Genomic DNA, 21,073 nt, shown 5'->3' with positions numbered 1-21,073 from the left:
TAACACAAAATGAAGCTTTGAAATCATTATCGAAGGCTGTTCTCGGCAGCATGAGCGTCAAAGTGTGAGTGAATTTCAGTGGACTCAATTGAGCATTTCATGAAGACAATCATTTTTTGGTGGGACATTAACATGTTTGGAACTTTTGTTAAAAAAAACAAACTTTCGTTTCAGTATTGGATCGGGACTCGGTGTCTGCAGATTCTTAAAATCAGGTGACTCGAACACGGTTGCAAAAATATGCCATGTTTTCTTATATCTAAAATCACAATAAATTTTATCCGATTTATGCCATTTGTCGACGGTCCCTAACAGTCACTGTACACATCCTCGGATGCTTTTTTTTTGTACATAAATTAATTAATATAACATATTTTCCGGAGATTTCCTATACTTACGGGTGTGATAACGTTGCAAAAGTAGCTTTAAAGCCAACATTCAACAAGTGCTTTGGGCATGGTAACCATGCAGATAAAGGTGCTATATAAGTACTGTCCATTTACTGTCCATTTAACATTCAGCTAATTTATTCTAGTGCTGTCAAATTGCTCGCGTTAACTGGCGGTAAATAATTATTTAAATCAATCACGTTAAATTATTTGACGCATTTAACGCATGCGCGGAATGACCCACTCATGCATTGCCTCAAACAGATTACAATGACGCCGTTTTTTGCACATTGAGAGCTAAGAGGCAGAGAAAGGCGAATGGACACAGGCGTTCATTGGACCGCGCCGTTTATTGGCATAAGCTTCTGCAACTCCTTCACAACAAACATAAGTATCATTTAGTGAAAGCACAACAAAAATAATATTCTTATCTCTCAAAAAAATAATGTTCACAAAAAGAAAAGCACTCATTGCAAAGAAAACTGGCATTCCCAATCAAAATAGCTATGCAAAATACACGTAAAACTTACTCAGCCTTTGGTCAAACTCTATTTAAACATTTCGTTTAGCTCAACAAATATACTGGATGGCAATATTTAGTCACAATTTACAAACTATCAGAGGTCTCGTACGTTGTGAAGCCAGCACTCAAATGACCGTGGATGGACCAGTAAACAGGGAACTACGGCGTCAGTCAAGGGACAAAACACACTTATTGGCTTGATTTCTAAGTAATTCAAAAGTCGCTGTGGTGTATTTCAATCAATACCTTACGTAGTTAAAGACACTGTGGAAGAACGGCAGGGAGCCCGTGTGAAGTCACCGCTCAGCGACGTCAACAATGGCGAGCTACTAGTTTATTTTTTTTGATTGAAAATTTTACAAATTTTATTGAAATTAAAACATTAAGAGGGGTTTGAATATCAAATTACTATAACTTGTGCTAACATTTATCTTTTAAGAATCACAAGTCTTTATCTCCCTGGATCCCTTTAACAGAAAGAATGTTAATAATATTAATGCCATCTTGTAGATTTATTGTTATAATAAACAAATACAGTACTTATGTACAGTATTTGAGTACAGTGAATGTATATACTGTATCCGTCTTGTGTAGTGCTGCAACGATTAATCGACTAACTCGAGTATTCGATCAGAAAAAAAATATTCGAGTAAAATTTTGTTGCTTCGAGTATTCGTTTAATTAAAGTGGCGTTGTAATGGTTTATTTTGAAAGTGTTTGCATTTAGTTTTATTGATTAGGGTAGATACACTGTCCTCTGGCCTGCCTCTTTTCACATGGCTGAATCCAACAGCTCCCTGTTAAGACCAACGTAAGCTAAGTTTTTGTTTGAGCTAATGTTTTTTAATGCATTCATGATTTAGTTTATAGGCATATTTAGCTATTTTTTGTGGGAATATGTGTCTGAACCATTTGTTAAGAGCATCGTAAAAAAACAAAAAAACTTTAGCATTTTATAGCATTTAAGCTAGTCTTTTTCTGTGTAAGTTGGCCAATTGTTCTTTTGGTGTACATAGATCCTCATTTAATTTTTTTTTTTAATACAGTTTCAGGCTCAGCTCGGGTATTTTAATTTTTCATGTTACTTATCCGATTACTCGATTATTCGAACTAACTAGTCCATCGATTAATCGACTACTAAAATATTCGATAGCTGCAGCCCTAGTCTTGTGTCTTATCTTTCCATTCCGACAATAATTTACAGAAAAATATGGCATATTTTAGAGATGGTTTGAATTGACAAGATTAAAAATTTTAATCGTTTGACAGCACTAATTTATTCACATCACCAAAGATTTGCTAATTTGTTACCTGCAACCCTGGTACTATAGTGTGATTACGCCAAATACTGTAATTATAAAAAATATACGTGTAATATATGAGCATTGATCTGCGAGATGAGCTACTGAAACCAATCGGTAGTTCATTATGCGGTATTGATGAATATGGGCCAGAAAATAACACGCGAGAAGGCTCGTTTTTCAAGAACTTTTAAGCCAAAATGATCTCCAACTCTGGAAAGAGCAAGGGCGTAGGTTTGCATAGGGACGGTAGTGACATAACATTACCAACTTTTCAGGATGTTAAAATTGTCCCCACCAACTTTTAGGCAACCTTATTTGCATTATATAATGAATTGTTATACAACCCCTCGCAAAAAGTATGGAATCACCAGTCGCGGCGAGCACTCACTCAGACATTTTATTATGTAGAACAAACTCAGATAAAAAGCTTGAAAAAATGAATTAGTTCAAAAGCGCAACTCTTTAGCATTCAAAAACACTAAAAGAAACGAATAGAAAACATTATGGTGGTCAGAAAATTTCTTTTATAGAGCAAGTGCAGGGAAATAAAAATAGAATGACTCCATTCTGAAGAAAAATATATGGAATCATGAGAAACAAACAAAGAAATAACAATCAAAACACATCTCTAGTATTTTGTTGCACCACCTCTGGCTTTTATGACAGCTTGCAGTCTCTGAGGCATGGACTTGATGAGTATTCTTAATCAATTTGGTGCCAACTCTCTTTGATTGCAGTTGCCAGATCATCCTTGCAGGTCGGAGCCTTGCTTTTTTCCATTTTCACCTCAGGTTTCCAATAGGTTTGAGATCTGGGCTATTTGCAGGGCATGGCATTGACTGGATGAGTCTTTCTCCAATGAATGCTTTAACAGTTTTGGCCTTGTGGCATGATGCATTGTAATCTTGGAAAATAATTTCATTATCCCCAAACATATTTTTAATTGAGGGGATATGAAAGCAGTCTAAAATTTTAATGTAAACTTATGCATTTATTGAAGATTCAACCACAGCCATCTCCCCAGTGACTTTGCCTGACATGCAGCCCCATATCATCAAGGACTGAGGAAATTTTGATGTTTTGTTCAGGCAGTCATCTTTGTAAATCTCACTGCAACGGCACCAAACAAAAGTTCCAGCATCATCACCTTGTCCAATGCAGATTCTTGACTCATCACTGAAAATAACCTTCATCCAGTCATTAACACTCCATGATTGCCTCTCCTTAGCCCATTACAGTCTTGTTCTTTTCTGTTTAAGTGTCAATGATGGTTTCCTTTTAGCTTTCCTGTATGGAAATCCCATTTCCTTTAGGCGATTTTTGCACAGTTCTGTCACATACCTTGACTCTAGCTTCCTCCCATTTCTTCTTAATTTGTCTCGTTGTACATCTTCTGTTTTCAAAACATATGGCCTTTAGTTGTTTGTCATGACGTTTGGATGTCTTCCTCGGTCTACCAGTATGCTTAACTTTAACAACCTTGCCATGTTGTTTGTACTGTTCCAGATTTTTGATACAGCTGACTGTGAACAGCCCACATCTTTAGCAACCATACGTGTAGCGTTACCTTCTTCAAGAAGTTTGATAATCCTCTCCTTGGTCCTAAGAGACATCTCTATTGTTGGAGCTATGATTCTTGTGAATCCACTTGGTCCAGCAGCCCTCCAACGTGTGATAACTGCACTTTTTTTAACTGCTGACTAACGAGCAGATCTAATCTGAGGCAGGGACCCAATTAACTCATTCACTCCCAGCCATTTTCACAGGCGCAAGGCCCTTCGCCGTTTTACTGGATTTTGACTGAGTTTGCAAGGCCCACAGAAACTTGTTCTATTGCTATATAAACATGGAACCCACCAAAAGAAAGATTAGACTCTCTTCTTTCAGCAGAAAAAAAAGTTAGTTCATATCTTTTTCCATTCTTTAGAAATCAGCATTAGAAAATAGCTTAGTTTGAGCAATTGTCCAATTTCTGATGAAAAAAAAAAGAAATTGAGCTTTTTGTGAAAGCATACATTTCAAACATAACTTTGACTTTAACAAAGCTATTTTTCGCTTATGTGACATCCCAAACATCTGAATAATGTTTTCGTTCTACAAAATAACAAACAACAAGACAAAAAGAGGTTTTGATAGCAAAGTAACAATTTATTTACACATAACTAAACTATTGAACTGTTGAACTATTTGCGCACATAACAACGGGGAGGCTCTTTGCTGCTCCCGGTTGAATGAGGTGGCTCCCAGTAATCTCATGAGTCCGGATCAAGATTGGTCTCACTTTTTTCATCATCTTCATCATTGGTTTTGTAGGAATATATTTCCATTTATTCACAAAGTTTCAACCTCGGGCTAAAGAGTAACACAATGTGAGCTCCGCAGAACGCATTGTGGCCATCATCGTCTGTCTCATCAAGATAGACTTTTTAAAATCCTTCTTTGACGATGGTTTCGTTTTCGTTTCAAAACACTCCTACAGTGTAGTTTGCCTTTTTTCCCGATCGTTCTCCACATTTTTCTCAAATTCTCACGCGTCTTCACAAGATCCCTCCAACTTCAGTTTCCTGACTATTTTTCTTCACTTCCTTTCTTGGCCAGAGATGAGTTCTTACCAAATGCGCTACTGTCCTCCAGTGGCCAGTTCTATTGCTTTAAAATGGGTTTTGAGCATTGTGCATTGCAGTTTAGTTGCATCAGAACCTAGAGATGCCTCTTGTAAAAAAAAAAAAAAAAAAAAAAAAAAAAAAAAAACGTAAAAGACGTATAAATAAGTTTTAGGGACACTGAAGAAATTAAAAATAGAACTTATTTAGGGTTAGGGTTTAGTTAAGGAAAGGAAGTTGACTGGGTGTGTCTGTATTTTCTACTCAAAATAGAATGATTCCATATTTTTTTTCTTCAGAATGGAGTGATTCTGTATTTGTTTTCCTGCACTTGCTCTATAAATGTAACATTTACTGACCACCACAATGTTTTTTATTCATTTCTTTTAGTGTTTCTGAATGCCAAGGAGTTCCACTTTTGAACTGATTCATAATTTTTTCAAGCTTTTTATCTGAGTTTGTTCTACATAATAAAATGTCTGAGTGAGTGCTCGTCTGAGACTGGTGATTCCATACTATTTGCTAGGGGTTGTATATATTTATATATATATAAAAAAAAAATTTTTTTTTTAAAAGTTATTTCGTCCCTACCAATATTGAGACCAAACCTACGCCCTTGGGAAAGAGCCACACTACTTGCCTTCTTTCCCTCATCACAATTTTGTTTTTTCATTGTTCTATAAATAAACTGCTTGAGATTATACAGAGCATAAGTATTAAGATGAAAGCCAACCAATAACATTTCGTTTTCTAAAGGCATGATGTGCAAATGCCAGGAAAGAATAACAGAAAATCATCATTTGGGCAGTGCAATTCCTTCCCACGAAATCATAACGGACGGTGAAAGGGGATTTAGCAAATGTTCCATAAACCAAAGGCTAGCTTTTACACTAGCTGTTTGTGACGTGGTTTTGGCAAACTCAAGACGATTAAGTTAACTTTCAAATGTCTTCTGCCATGCTGTTTTACGCGTTGAACAGACAGACATGCAAAATGCTTCGTTCAAATTCATAGGCTTACCGCGAGCATCACCAGAATGTTGACAGCACGCAATAAAGTCTCATATCCGTCACCATAAGTGATAACCCGTTTAGGATCTTCGGGCATGCGCAGTTTTCGGCTTCCACCGCAAAGGATTCTGGACAATGTTGTTTAAAATTGCCCGGGAGTTTTCCCTTAAGTATGACGGCAATTCTTTCTAAACGCAGACAGCCCCGCTTCGTCTCGTTAAAATAACGAAACACATGTTGTTGTTGTTTGTTTAGACGGCGACATTTTTTATCTGGAACGACAAGATAGATTGAAAGGGGTGGAGTCGGCGGCGTAGGTAACCGGCAGCCATATTGCATCGGAGGACTTTTATGGCGGGATGGAGCGGACCAAAATTGAGGGATTATTTTCCCACGAAAATACCAATAACTCGCTGTGTTTTTGACGGATTTTTAAACTATTTGGTTTGTAACACACTGCATTACCGTGGATGTGATACGGACTGGATGTTGAATTAATAGAAAAAAGTTGGAATTTTGCATTAAATTTACTGCATCTCTTAGTGCCATAGGCAGAGTTTGACTTTTGGGGCAGGGGGGCACAACATGTTGATGACCCTGAAACGCAGTGTTAGCAATAAAATAACTTACAAGAATATTTATAATAATAAATTGACAAAGAGTGTTTTTTGTTTCCCATCATTCTTGAGGGGAATTCTAAATCAGGCTGCTTAGGTAATACTTTTTGCCAAGATCATCATCCATTGAATATGGTACGCCCACCGGTGTCGTGCCAATGTGGTTACCCCAGTCAAAAATTGTATCCCCTGAGCGGAACCATATGGAGGTAGATTTGTGTCTTTATTATTCACAAATCTTATTTGGGGGGGAGGGGGGGGTATGTGCAAAAAAAGAAAGAAAAAAAAAAATATATATATATATAGGATATAGGACTCGCGTGCACCCGTTACATTCACCCCCCGAAACCTTCGCTGCCGATCCGGGTACACGGCACCATTGTAACCACTGTGTCAGCGCCGCCCCGCGTTCCGCTCTCACCTCTGACTAGGCCGGGACGCGAACCCGCGCGCCAACGACGCTTCCACTCGGCAGGCAAAATCGGTAACCACTACACCAATAAGCTCGAGCCAACGGTATAGCCGCTAGCGTCCTTACATGAAGGAATCGGCAGGGAGGTTTCCACGCTCCACATGGACTCGCGTGCACCCGTTACATATATATATGAAATATTTAATATGTTTAAGTTTTTAAGTATTTATCCAGTAGAACATAATATTTAATCAAGACAACGATTTAAATAAAAAACAAATATGTCAATGTAAAGTAAAATAAATTTGCCCCTGTTGCCCCTGCCCCATGTCAACGGGCTTGGTAGTCATCCAAATCCATTTGAAGTGAGAGGGGTGGCCACCCCTCCCACATCAAATGGATTTGGACGTAAACTGCCTTCAATGGCAGCCAATGTATTAGCAAGGAAAATGCAAAATTATACTCCATTACTATCGAAAGCAGTACAAAATTTTTACTTTTGCAATCAAACATCGAACATAGATGCAGCATCTCAGTATCGACACTTTTCGATACTTTTAATCAATGGCCCGAAGTAAAATAGCTGTAAAATTGATAAAAATAAAAATCTGCTCTGTGCTTCATAATTTTTGTTTTTTTTTTAAATCTCAAAAAGTTTGAAACAAAAAAAATTTTTAGTGTATGTTGCATTTTTTAGATTATTTTTGCTTATTGTTTTTAAATTTCACCTTGAAATTATATTGTTTATCACTTATGTAACTAATAATGAGATATTTAGATCTTATTCTTAATATTTAGATGTTTATGCTAGAAATTGTGAACGTTCTCTTGTTATTGTCTCTGCGCATGCGCAGCATAAACCGAACACGCTAACTCATCAAAATACCTCGATTCAACTGACACAGTGGCTCGAAAAATTTGACTGTAAGCAAGAAATATAACAATTATGAAAAATTGTCGCTTATTTGTCAATTTGCACACTCTAGCTTTTACAACAATCCAACATTGTCTTTTATTTCGAAGTTTTTAAACGGAAGTTGACAACTTCCGGTTCTCCAACAGACTCTCCAACATGGATGACGCCAAAACATGGCCAGAAGTGGCAAAAGCAGCCGCAGAAAAGAGACGAGAACTAGTTTTACAAGGTCCTGCGGCTGACACCAAGATTTCCTCACACGGGGGTCTCCATTCTTCTATTTACACCCTCACGCTGCTTAATTACTTCGAGGTTAGCCAGTGCCCGAGTTTGACGGAGATCCACGAGGACATCCAGCATCTCAAAAACCTGCAAAGTCTCATTCTGTGCAGGAATAAACTCGTGCGTATCCCGGATACATTCAGCAGTCTCAAGTCACTTAAAGTTCTGGACCTGTCCTCCAACAATCTGGATTTTTTATCAGAGAGCATCACGCAGCTAAGCGAGCTCACCACATTGAACGTGAGCTGCAACCGCTTGGAGGTTCTACCAAACGGGCTGAACAACTGCGTCAAGCTTTCTACCATTAATATGTCGAAGAACCGCATCACCGGTTTCCCCAGCGATTTATACTCGGAGCGTTTGGATCTTCTCAGCAACCTGGTGGCCTCGGATAACGCCATTGTGGAGCTCAGCAGAGATGTTCACAAGTTGGCAGGGTTGAAGGTGAGAACCATGACAATTTGCGATACGAGCCTCACCATAACGATGGTCTCACAATATGGGGCTATATCAATTATTGATACATGGATCAGGAAATCAAACAACTAATGAATAGAAAGAGAACAAACTATTTTCATCATTCATCTGTGAATGATTGTCAATGCTACCGCTAGACACCGCAATGAGTAAGTGATTGAACCAAACTACTGTAACAAAAAAATAGATGCATTTAATTATTCTAACCAGCAGGTGGGAGCAATGCCCCGCAAATGGTCAACTGATTTCCCATACTAGTGTGTAAACTGTAAATCTAGAACAGTAAATATTATCGGTTTTATTATGAATGTTATTGGATTTATCGGGATGACGTCATAATTCCTATTATCGGACCAATAATTATCGTGCACCAGTACTCCTAAGCCAAGCAGAAGGAACCCCACAACCGTCACACCAAACAGCCAAATATCCACGATATCTTCCACACATAGGACAGTAAGATAAGCTGGCTTCCAGTGATCCCATGAATCTCTCACATATCCAGCGGCGAAGGTACCATCTGGCCAGGACGGCTCTCATGGTGCACCGTGTCTTGTTAAAAAAATCTTGTCAATTGCGCTGAGAGACCAATTAATCAGATCCATATTCGTATGAGAGACCAGCAACAGTTGATCCACAGAGGAAATACAAAAAAAGCAGACCGACTAGACTGACGAAGATAGCAGAGCAGCAGGAGCAGGGAGGAAACACGTCTGCTCCCCGTCAAAGGCAGGAAGAAGAAGCTGACTACTGATGACTACTTATACTTTTACTTGAGTAATATTATTGTGAAGTAACGCTACTCTTACTTGAGTAAAATCTTTGGCTACTCTACCCTCCTCTGGATGACAACAGTGTTGAAAGCAGGTGGCAGCAGAAGTTGACTGTCTCCAAGGGAGCAGTGATGGCCAAATGAAGCTTCTTGAAGCAATGAAGTTTTGTAGCCAATTGGTTCAAATGTTCATGGTGGTTCATTTGGTTATATGACAGTTTAATGATGCCTCTATCAAATAAAGTTTTACTAGTTAATATCTACTGGTATAAATAAATATTCCATAATAAAGTGAGGAGAGCTGCCGCTTATAGTCCAGTGAGTCTTATCTATGAACAAATACCATTTTCGTGTCAAATTTGGTGGGTGGCGGCTTATAGTCAGGTGCGCCTTGTAGTCCGAAAATTATGGTATTGCAGAATATTTTAGAATTATTTCCTGACTTGGATAATTGTTGTATCATGACATAATCATTACCGTGAGCTAGGGCTGGGTGATATGGCCTTAAGTACGTATCGCGATAAATTGAGCAGATTTACCTCGATAACGATAAATGACGATAAATTCGGCCAAGCAGACTGTTATACAACTTGAAAATGTGAATCAGTGCATGGAATAGAAATTAACCATTTCTCGTTAAATTTATTTAACCAGCTTTCAATTTAACAATTGCGCATGCAGTCTAAACATTAAGTATTAAAAAAAAATCTTATAAACAATAAGAATTCTAGTGTGAACATTTATAACAGCTTGTATGACTTGAAAAATGTACAACATTATAGAAATCAATATGACGACTGTGCAGACATGTCACTCTAACACAAATGACTTGCAGTTTAACAGTACACTTCAGACAACTTGTTGGTAATGGCTGCTGTGACATAATTATTCAACACACGTGTTTATGTCAAGGTTTCAGTTTATTTATTTATTTATTTTTCCGAACCATTTTTTAATACATGCACCCCCCACACAGACACAACCAGATTAAAGCTGTATTGCGCTGATGCCAATGAAACATTTAATACGGTTTTATGATAGCAGAATAAAGCAAACACATACAGAAAAATAGCTGTGCCCAGTCCACTCATTAATTTCAGCCGTTTCGACAAGGTTAGAGCCGCTGTCCGACTCTTTCACGTTCATTTGGAGCCGTTGTTAGTCGCTAGCGTTAGCCTGTGGCTTGGCTACCAGAAGAAAGCATCCTCTCCTGATATCGTGAGAACCAGGGAGGACATCGGGTGAAAGCCCGTCTGGAACCCGCCAAGAGTTTACTTTATGTCGGGTGAAAGTTTGGCGAAGCTAACTTAAGCCCGACTCCATCCCGTTTACTTGTAGCGTTAGCTGCTAGCGTTAGCCTACCGGGCCTCTGTTTGATTGGCTTCCTGAAAACCACGTAACTCCATACGTAAGCACACTGTCTGCTTTCTTAAAGGGGAATGAACATAGCCGGAAAACACAGCGTCAAAGCGGGATAAAAGACTATATTTTCTTGTTTTATTAAATTACCGAATTTACCGACATGGTCAAAATTACGTCGGTCATCGTGAAGAATTTCGGTGACGGTAAATGTTCGGTTTACCGCCCTGCTCTACCGTGAGCATTGTATTGCAAATCGTAATGTATCGTGAGGTACCCAGATGTTGCCACCCCTATTCGTGACCTTGAGTTAACTCCACTCATTTCCACTGTTCCAGGCGCTGGACCTCTCCAACAACCATCTGAGTGAAATCCCGTCCAGTCTGAGCGATTGCCCGAAGTTAAAGGAGATCAACTTCCGAGGCAACAAGCTGAATGACAAGCGGCTGGAGAAAATGGTGAACGGCTGCCAGACCAAGTCCATCCTCGATTACCTCCGAGGGAAAGCAAGAGAGGGAGAGGAGAAGGGCGATGCGGGGCGGAGCGGAAACGACAAGAGGAAGAGACAACAGCAAAAAAAGAAGAGGGAGGAAGAAGACAGCCAGTTGGAAGACGTCAACAAGATGGTGCTGAGGGTTCTTCACGTTTCTGAGGCTCGTGAGATTCTCACGGTCAGAGTGAGCGCCGAGGTCAAGGATGTAAGGCCTTATTTGGTGTGCTGCGTGGTCAGAGGGATGAATCTGAAACCTGGAAACTCTCTCAAACGCTTCCTGATGGCGCAGGTACACTAAGATGGCATGTTTTGGCTGTTTATTTTGCCTGTTATTATGCATTAAGGTGTGTTTAAAGATGCTATGAATGGCGAGCATGTCAAAACAAAGAAAAATGTCTGCACTATTGTAACTGCAATTTTTTTGGGACAAAAATACTTATTAGTTTAGTCATATTTTAGTCATTTAAAATGTGTTTGTCTTCATCTAGTTCTGGTCGACAAAAATTCAAAATATTTTAGTCTGTAAAATTCAAACGTTTTCAACATTCCAAAGATTGACAGATGAGCACATATTTTAGCGTCTACAAGAACAAGGCCGACTTCATACCTTCATTCATTAGTTGAATATTAATGGAGAGTGAGAGCAAGAGACAGCTCACGTGTGTATGACTCGTATCATTATTTACAAGCTATAAACAAACACACACGCACACCCTCTCTAAACACAGAAAGTCGCCAGAGATAAAAAAAAAACACTACAGGCTGAATTATGAAAATGTTATTTTGAACAGATGTTTACAATGGCGGAAGACTTTACAGAGTAGGCTAATAAATGGTTGAGAGGAAACTAGTTAGCCGTTTTGGCATGCTAACTTGCCAGATTATTTGCCACGTTAACAAGCGTACGTTATAGTATTTGTTTTACCATTGCTAGACACACTAAACACGCTGGAGTGAACTCTCGTATCTAGTTGGAAACGTTCATTACTACGTTCTTTACTTACCTTAGATTTTGTGTAAAGTGACAGATGATGGTCACGTAAATGTGGACTCATGTTTGAGATCCTGCTGTCCTTCCCCCTCTAAGCCGGGGCCATCTGTTTCTTTTTGGTAGCCAAAGTACTCCCTCACGAGCGAATTTGTCTTTTTTAGGGGGTGGGTGGGGGGGGGGGGGGACGTCAATCACAGGACAGCGCAGCAACCGGACAGGGAGAAGTGAGTGCTGCCGCTCCAAGGCATGGATGTCTCGCTGCATTTTTGAGACATAAAAAAAAAAATAACTGATGTTGTATTACTAAGGGTGTAACGGTACATGTATTTGTATTGAACCATTTCGGTACGTGGTGCTCGGTTCGGAACGGTGGCGTACCGAACGAGTTTCTGACGTAATATAACCCTTACTTTTTGAGGCTGTGAGTCGATCGGGTTACAGTTTCTTTGTGTAGATTATATTTACTTTGTCTTCATTACTATAATGAGGACCAACAGGGTAGGACAGTATAACCCAGAAACGTCAACGGCGCAAGAACGCAGTGAAACGCGGGTGTTAAAGTCAATCAGCCAATGCACACCAGTTGCAGTGCGGCCGCGTGTTAGATGCGTCCCAGAAGCGTCCCAGAAGCGGCTCAACGCGACGCACGCGAAAAGAACGGCAGAGTTTATTATTTAATGCGAGACGCGACCCTCCTGCGTCAACACTACTACCGGTAGCTAAGATCGGGGAGACTGGAAGTGAGTCGTTTAAAAATACGGTGGATCCAGTCGATTTTCGAACTAATATGCAATCGTAACCCACTTTTTGAGTCCATCAGATCTCTTGAGTGGTAGATCAGGGCACAGTTGACTTGTCTTTGTTGATTTACTGCCGTCTTCTCTGCTATCATAATAGCCAACACGGCCCCGTGTTCAATACAAAACCCTCCTACAACAACAAAACAAGTAGGAACTAATATTCACATAGGAACTAAAGTTATACAACATAAAATAAATGAATACTACATCACATTTGTAAAATATAAACATATAATAAAATAAATAATAGCCCATTTAATTAAATTAAAATGAGCTAAAACACCTGTAATTAAATAATAAGAATAATACACAGATCCTGCTTACACAATTAAATTTATTAATTTCTGTGTGGCGCTTTAACTTGAGAACATCCACCAATAAAGCTTTTGAAAACGTTCATAAGAAAAAAAATGTTTCATTGAGGCGTTTCATTTGTAAACACATGTTAAAATCTTAGTCATTGGGATTGCTTTTCTCTTTTTAGCACAGGACTTCTTTTTTCTTCTTTTTTTTTTTCAGAAAGAAAGCTGACCAATACGCGGGGTCTGAAAGGCAAATTGTTGTTGGATTATCTTTAAATACCCGCTACTTGTTGAGCAGAATTCTAGCTTTGTATAGGCTAATGTTGCTATTGTTGAAAGCACAAAGGAGTGTAATAAACAACTAGCACATTTATATTTTGCTTTTTGTTTTCTTACTGTACCGAAAATGAACCGAACCGTGACCTCAAAACCGAGGTACGTACCGAACCGAAATTTTTGTGTACCGTTACACCCCTATGTATTACGGTATGATGAAAAATTTCAGTGGTTCATGGTAAATCTTGAAACCGGTAACCAGCACATGCCTAATGAGAACATATTGTAGCATCTCCAAGAACAAGGCCGACTTCATACTGATAATACACACTTGGCAGGAAAACAGTACGTGATTTTCAATGAATTATAGTATTACACCCACTTGGACTCTGCAAACTGCATATAAGAAAACTCCCGAGAGTTTAAGAAGAAGCTCGCAACGTTAAATGCTAATGCTAACGTGAACACAAATATTACGCTAACGCTACGAGTTACATTGAGCGTGTGTTTATCGTTCGGCACAGATCATTAAAGGCTAAAGCAACATTGCATATTCTCTCTTGCCAAGATAAGAAAAAAAAATCATACCATGTGTTCCTGAACAAGCTAGCCTGGAGCGCAGCCTAGCTTGAAGCATATCCCAAACACCGGTAAGGATAGGTTGGCAGTGCAGGACATGTCATATGACTAACTACGCTGTTATAAATTGTGTCAATGACTCATTTATTTACTTTAAACAAACTTAACCAGAAAATAAGGAGGAGGCAGACTGCAATGAATCAGTTTTCTTTATCAAACAGTTGTTTATAAATACAATCCAGTTTCAAAGCACACTCTCTTGTATGACAATTTAAAGTTTGAATGGGACTAACATTAACTCAAGCGCTAATATACGGATTAGCATAATTGATAACTAGCTTAGCGCTCTGTGCTAAGTAGTAACGTCTCATCAACAAACAATATAAACAATCCAATTGGCTTCATTTACTCACCTCTGACGGAGGCACACTGGATTTAAAAACTCAAAAGACAATCGAACTCTCCATATTTTATGATATTATTGATTCAGCAACTCGCGCGCAGCCTCACATTACACACAAACAAGGACCCAAATGGGACTGCTCATAGCTGCCACCAAAAATCTATTATCAAATTCATTGGCAACTAATTTATTAATCGATTTTAACTGATTAGTCGTTGCAGCCCTAGTTTACAGAATATTTTCATTAATGTCGTCAATGATGAAAACTGATGTATTGTGATTTTACTACCTTCTGTTTTTGTTGTTGTTGTTATTTTCTTTCGTGTGTCCCCCTCCATACCAGACAAAACTTCATGAGGACATATGCGGGAAGCGGACCATCGCAACTATCGCCACTCATGACGTACAGCGTCTCAAAGGTCCGCTGGTGTACGATGCCGTACCTCCCACGCAGCTCAAAGTAGGCCAACATCCCAATTCTGATTACTGAAAACTCAAGTCTCGTTTGACATCAGCGTCTGTTTTTTCCCCGCCATATTAGATCGCCCCGCTAGGTCGGAAGGAGATGACCGCTGTCGAACTGATGCGACATCTTCAGCTGGAGGCGGACGATCTAAGGAAGCAGAAGAAGAGGCAGAATGTGACCGGTCTCCACAAGTCAGTCCCCAAACCTTTCAACCCTCTGTTGGGGAAATTCAAGCCTGCCGTACATTTGGGATGGGACGATATACTTAAACATACTATACGATGCACCTTGATATGCCAGGGTCCCGATACGATACGTCAGAATACGATATCAAAAAATGTTCAAGTAAAAAGTACTATGTAATTAAAACTTATTTTAAAATGCAAATGCAGTACAGACTACAAACTACAGTATAAAGTATATATATTAGAGATGTCCCGATCCGATATTTGGATCGGATCGGACGCCGATGTGGGCAAAAAAATGCGCATCGGTATCGGATCGGCCAACACGGAAAAATTCCGATCCGGACTTCCGATCCAGTTTTTTTTAAAAATTTTTTTATCCGGTCCGGGTTTTCCAGCGCACCGATTTACATAATCCATTCCAGTTTTTGCGTCGGTATCCCTAAAATCCGGTCCGCATTTTACGGCACACCTTCAACACACTACATTTACATTACCGTCTCCCAATTTACCGAGAGACTTTATCGGTAAAAATGTCAGCTGTGTGGGATCATTTTACCTTAAAGAGACGACAAAGACGAAGAGGCAGAGTGCAACATATGCCACAGTAAAGTCAAGCGTGGTGGTAATGCTGTAAGAAGTTTTGGAACAACCAACCTAATCAAGCATTTAGCGAAATACCACCACAAACAATATAAGAGGTATGTTAAGAAAACCGAAGACAAAAAGAAAGGTCCTACGCAACTAACACTGGCAGAAACTTTTGCTGAGCGTGACAAACTGGCACTCGACATTCCCAAAGCCCAGGGAATAACAAGAGTCATTGCCGAACAATTCATTCTGGATGACAAGCCATTATCACTCACGAGAGATAATGGCAGACGCACCATCCAACACTTAGAACCACGGTACAACATGCCCAGCCATCATTACATCCTTGAGCGATTCGGCCGTGGAAGATTCGAGAACGATTCACAAACATCCAAATTCCGATCATTGAAATATGTCGAGTAAAGTGGAACTAATACACAGTGCGGTCTTCGGGACGCAATGAGAAACGGACCGCATTGCGTCCAGAGAGTAAACATCATGCTTGTCATAGACCCGGGTAATGCCAATGCTCAACTCACGGCTTTAGCTCAATTCATGCCGCTGGATAAAAAAACACAAGAATACCTGACTGCTGCTGGCAGCCGCTACAAACTACGTCAACATCGTTTTACTGTAGATAACAGATATCATATGTATATAGAACTATATGCAAAATGACAGACTCGACGGTGTTAGCAACATTGAAGTATTGAAAACTAGTTGCGTTAGTAAACAGCCGCCATCTTAAAGCAGACTTCCCTAGTAGGCGGAGGTGTAGCAAGGGTCCCCGGGGGCCCCAGGCAACAAGCAACATGGGGCCCTTCAAGCGTGTGCAAGTAAGGGGGACAGTTGGACTTGGAGCAATAGAAGAAAGAGTAGCAACACAAAAATACCACCATCAGATGCGGAGGTATATACCTTTGTGGGAAATTTGTAGTCAGATTGGCCCTACGACCCACCAAATTCAAATTATTCTGTAAAAACCACTGATTGGTGGACTACCGACTGAAATGAGTATTAAATTTGCTTATAAAATTGTTTAGGATTATTTTAGATGCATATATGTTATATTTTTCTTATAGAGTATTCGACGAGGAATATGATAGACCCATTAATAGACTTTTTGGGGAAAAAAATCATTTAGTAGTCACATGAATAATGAGGTGTCCTGTGAAAATCAACGTAAATCAACTCGGCAAGGACTTCCCAGAGAGTACATGTTGAGTCTTTAAACAGTCATGTGGTATTACTAACTGATTGTACTTCCTTAAACATGAACAATCGATGTGACATAGTTAGAGCTGATAGGGATTGATTACACAATTGTCAGATAATTTGCCAAATGATTCCATGGTTAGAAACCCTCCCTAAACTTATCACTGCGATAACGCTGTAAAGTTGCGTGTGCTAAATGTATTGGCCCTCTGGGGGCCCTAGGCAATTGCCTGGTTTGCCTAATGGGACGCGACGCCTCTGCTAGTAGGCTGTTGTGAACCTTCCAAGCGAACCTAATTAACTTTTTATCTAAAATACTCCTAAGTCGGCAAAATCATGGCTTGAATCTATCTTCAAAACAGTTTTAAAACTTTCACATGTCGAAAGTAGACAGAAGGAAAATTATGGAACAACAAGAGCAATTTTAACAACTTTAACAGTTGATTCGCAAAATTAAATGAATTGAATGTAGTTTAAAGCTGCTGATACAGAATGGGGACTTGAGTATTTTATTTACTAGTTGTTGTATATTCATTCATTTTGCCTACACTTATATATTCGTCAAACCCTTTCTTTTATCCCAGGCAATAGTAGGTAGTTTTATTTACCTGACATGTTTCGGCGGGCACTTCCGCCTTCGTCAGAGGGTCACTGATGTTGTTGTGACGCGTCTTTATCAGCTGATGGATGAATTACTGTTTTAAAATGTTAGCTTAATACTGAAATAGTCGTTTATTTAAACCTGAGAGGCTTTTTATGCAATTTTTGTAACTAATGCACGAAACATTAAAAGCATCTAATAGCTTGGGGGGGTTTGTGGGATTTTCCACTGAGGTTGTTTGTGTGTTTTGCTTTTTTAAGACAGTTTACAATAGAGCTTAAACGAATACTCGAGCAACTCGAGTTTAAAAACTGATCCGAGTAATTTTATTCACCTCGAGTAATCGTTTATTTTGACAGCTCTAAGCATCACGTTTTGCTCTGACTACTTTTAATGCGGGACAACGCGCTGATGTCACGTGCGTAGAGGAAGAAGCAAAAAAAAAAACTAAACACTGCAGCCAACAGCCGCTACAAACGACGCCGACGTTGGTAAATACTAGCCCGCACGATGCTTTGTTGGTAGCAGGTAGCATCTGACAGATAAATCTCAGAGATCACATGTATTTTGAACTAGATGCGAAATGAGACTCGGCCGCGTCTGGACAGCGTTAGTAAACAGCCGCCATCTTAAAGCAGTAGAGCGCTAAGCGCTAATAAATAAGATTAACGTTAATGTCACTAGCTCACATAACGTTAGCCCTTCGGAGGGCTAGGTTTCTATTAATTATGACCACTTTCGATTCGTGGCTAACGTGTCTTACATACAGACTTTAACATAACATAGCGTTGTGGAGTGATGAGGGTGTAAAATAAAAACTCAATGATGCTAACTATCAATTTTAGCTCAGTAGTCATTGCTGGATAAAACACCAGGTAGCACTGGTCCCTAATGTGCTCCAATACAGCCTGTATCATACATTTATTTTGAACACTGCAAAAACTCAAAATCCTATCAGGACTTACAGTTTAGACTAATTTAAAACTTAACTAGAACTCATAAATGGCTTGACGCAAATAGAAATTCAATTGAAACACGTGGGAAAAAAATCCTAACTTTTAAGTGATGTGTGTTATCAAGCGTAACTGCATTTTTAGGTATATGTATATATACTGTATATATATTTTTTAAATAAGATCTAAAGGTTTTTGAGTGAAAGCAGTGAATTAGTCTTTTTTATTCTAGTTACATCTGAGATGCAATTGTTGGCCGTTTTCAACAATATACATCGAAAATAAAGACATTGATTGACTGAAAATGGTTCAAGATTAGATGAAATGTCTTGTTTTCTCATGTATATTTATAATTGCTCTTCACCTAAAAATGTTTTATCCGATTACTCGATTAATCGATAACATTTTCAGTCGATTACTCGATTACTAAAATATTCGATAGCTGCAGCCCTAGTTTACAATATTATTTGCACGTTTTACTGACTATGCCATTTCTGTTTGTTATTTATAATGTTTTGTGTTTGTCACCAACAGTTGTGTGTTATTCAAACTCACCTAATTCAGCTGGCTAGTTTTTATCAAGAGTACTAAAACCTTTTTCAACATGAGTCTGGCAACTAAGTAAGGAGGCTAAATAACTAACACATGCTCAGATAGGCTGGTATCTGTATCGGCCGGTATCGGTATCGAATCGGAAGTGCAAAAACCTGGATCGGGACATGCCTAATATATATATATATATATATATATGCATTGTATTTGATAGCGCCATAGCGCAAATGAAGCTCAATTGCTTCAAGAAGCTTTATTTGGCCATCACTGCTCCCTTGCTCCCTTTCTGCTGCCATCTGCTGTCGACACTGTTCAAAATAGCTCGTAAATACACCAATCTTTTGCATTTTAAATGTATTTTATATGTATCAAATTGCAAGTTTTCTTGCTCATACTAGTCGACTAGTTGCAAATCAAATCTGAGACTAGTCGGCAGGGAAATGAATCGAAATTCCCATCCCGAGCCCAAACTAATGTACACCTGAGGAGGCAAAATTGATATTTAGAATTTAAGCCTGATTTCAAAAGCTACAACAACAACTGAGCTTGAGCTGAGGATTGAACACGAACAGTGTCAAGATGTATACAGTGATCCCTCACTACTTTGCGATTCAAACTTTGCGCCCTCAGTCCATCGCGGATTCTTTTTCAATTAAAAAAAATACAGATGAGCCGTCCTGAGCCAGTCGCGTAGTCTCACTCTCCCTCCCTCCCTCCGCTCTTTGTTGCTCATGCAGTGCATAGGAGTTGCTTATTAAAGTTAATGATGATTGACAGACGTTAAGGTTTGATCTTGCCAGAGACGCTTTCAAGCCGAAACGTCAAAGCGCCGCATACGTCAATCATCGTTTAACCAGTTGCTGTGGCAACTCATTGTGAGCAGCTTGAGCAGATTTGAGTGGACTCAGTCAATGAAGCATTTAGTAAAGACAAGCATTTTTCAATGTATCGTGACGTCTTGTATTGCCAAATCATATTTTGTCTGAAATCTACCAGACATAGTTTGTCGATCACTTTTTTTTTTTTTAATGAAGACACCACCTTCTTCCAGATACCTGCAGCTCCTGAAAGGAAAAGCATTATATCCCTGTCTTGTGGACGCAGAGGGGCACGTGATCTCTTTCCCGCCTATCACAAACAGCGAGAAAACCAAGGTGTGAAACAATCATATGATCACTCAGGTACAAGAGTTTCACATTGTAAATTCTCAACAGATTAAGAAAACCACCAAGGAGTTGTTCTTGGAGGTGACAAGTGCCAACAGCCTGCAGACCTGTAAAGACGTCATGGACACCTTGATTGAAGTAAGCTGTTGTGTTATAATGTTGTAACCTCATCTCACGCTTCCCTGAATCTTCTCTTGCAGAAAATGGCAGAGTTGAACAAGTTCACAGCTGCGCAAGGAGAAGACGACGGTTCAGATGAAGAAGGAGACGCGACACCAGATCAGACGGGAAGTGCGGACACCAGCAGCGAATTGATCGTCCAACAGGTCCGAACGGTGGACCAGGATGGTAACCTTAAAGTGGTCTACCCGTCCAAGACGGACCTCTCCGGAGACATCTCCAACTTGACAGTCATTTGGTAGTACAGTTTTCAATTCAAAACCGTATATGGATATGTAAAGGGGAAAAAAAATCCAATAAAATATATTTTGCCCTCATTTATGACCCATGTGTACATTGTGATTGTTGACATTTGGCCTCTTAGTGTTTACAACAACATGAACGTTTGGCTAACAGTGTTGTTACTAACAGCGTTTTTTTCTTCAGTAGTGAGTAATCTAATTTTTCTCATCTTGGCAACGCCGTTACCGAGGCGGGAAAGGCGTGCATTACTATGCGTTACGATGTTTGTTGACTGACGCGAGAACAGTCTGGAAAAAGACGAACTCACGGAGATAAGAAAGCAGAGCAGGATTGGGGAGGAGGTAAGGGAGGGTGACGCCGTTGCAAACGCGATGCTACTATGCTAGGTGGCTCCAATAATACCTGACTGTAGC

General features: G+C 39.5%; 2 protein-coding genes across 2 annotated transcripts in view; one reads left to right on the top strand and one right to left on the bottom strand.

Annotated features, from left to right (window-relative positions):
* Positions 1-5,977, bottom strand: part of cep104 (centrosomal protein 104) — a 75,145-nt gene extending 69,168 nt beyond the window's left edge. Inside the window, exon 1 of the mRNA XM_057825416.1 lies at positions 5,840-5,977. The gene's annotated coding sequence lies outside the window, so the exon portion shown is untranslated. The remainder of the gene's footprint in view (positions 1-5,839) is intronic.
* On the top strand, positions 118-20,725 carry lrrc47 (leucine rich repeat containing 47). The gene is made up of 8 exons (XM_057825429.1): positions 118-215; positions 7,921-8,500; positions 11,003-11,446; positions 14,852-14,968; positions 15,050-15,165; positions 20,123-20,225; positions 20,286-20,375; positions 20,438-20,725. Exons 1-8 carry the CDS (start codon positions 133-135, stop codon positions 20,657-20,659), a joined length of 1,755 nt encoding a protein of 584 aa, XP_057681412.1. The 5' UTR covers positions 118-132; the 3' UTR covers positions 20,660-20,725.
* Positions 20,726-21,073: the final 348 nt, after the last annotated feature.

The sequence above is a fragment of the Corythoichthys intestinalis genome, chromosome 2 (genome assembly GCF_030265065.1).
Source record: "Corythoichthys intestinalis isolate RoL2023-P3 chromosome 2, ASM3026506v1, whole genome shotgun sequence".
Classification (NCBI taxonomy): domain Eukaryota; kingdom Metazoa; phylum Chordata; class Actinopteri; order Syngnathiformes; family Syngnathidae; genus Corythoichthys; species Corythoichthys intestinalis.
Note: the sequence above shows the minus strand (reverse complement) of the source record. Positions and strands in the feature narration are given on the sequence as shown.

Bases quoted from the DNA above. Each gene is read 5' to 3' on its own strand.
- lrrc47 (XM_057825429.1), top strand. From the start codon at position 133: ATGTTTGGAACTTTTGTTAAAAAAAACAAACTTTCGTTTCAGTATTGG. The intron at 11,447-14,851 runs GTACACTAAGAT...CCTCCATACCAG, and splicing joins AACGCTTCCTGATGGCGCAG to ACAAAACTTCATGAGGACAT. The intron at 15,166-20,122 runs GTCAGTCCCCAA...ACCTTCTTCCAG, and splicing joins AATGTGACCGGTCTCCACAA to ATACCTGCAGCTCCTGAAAG.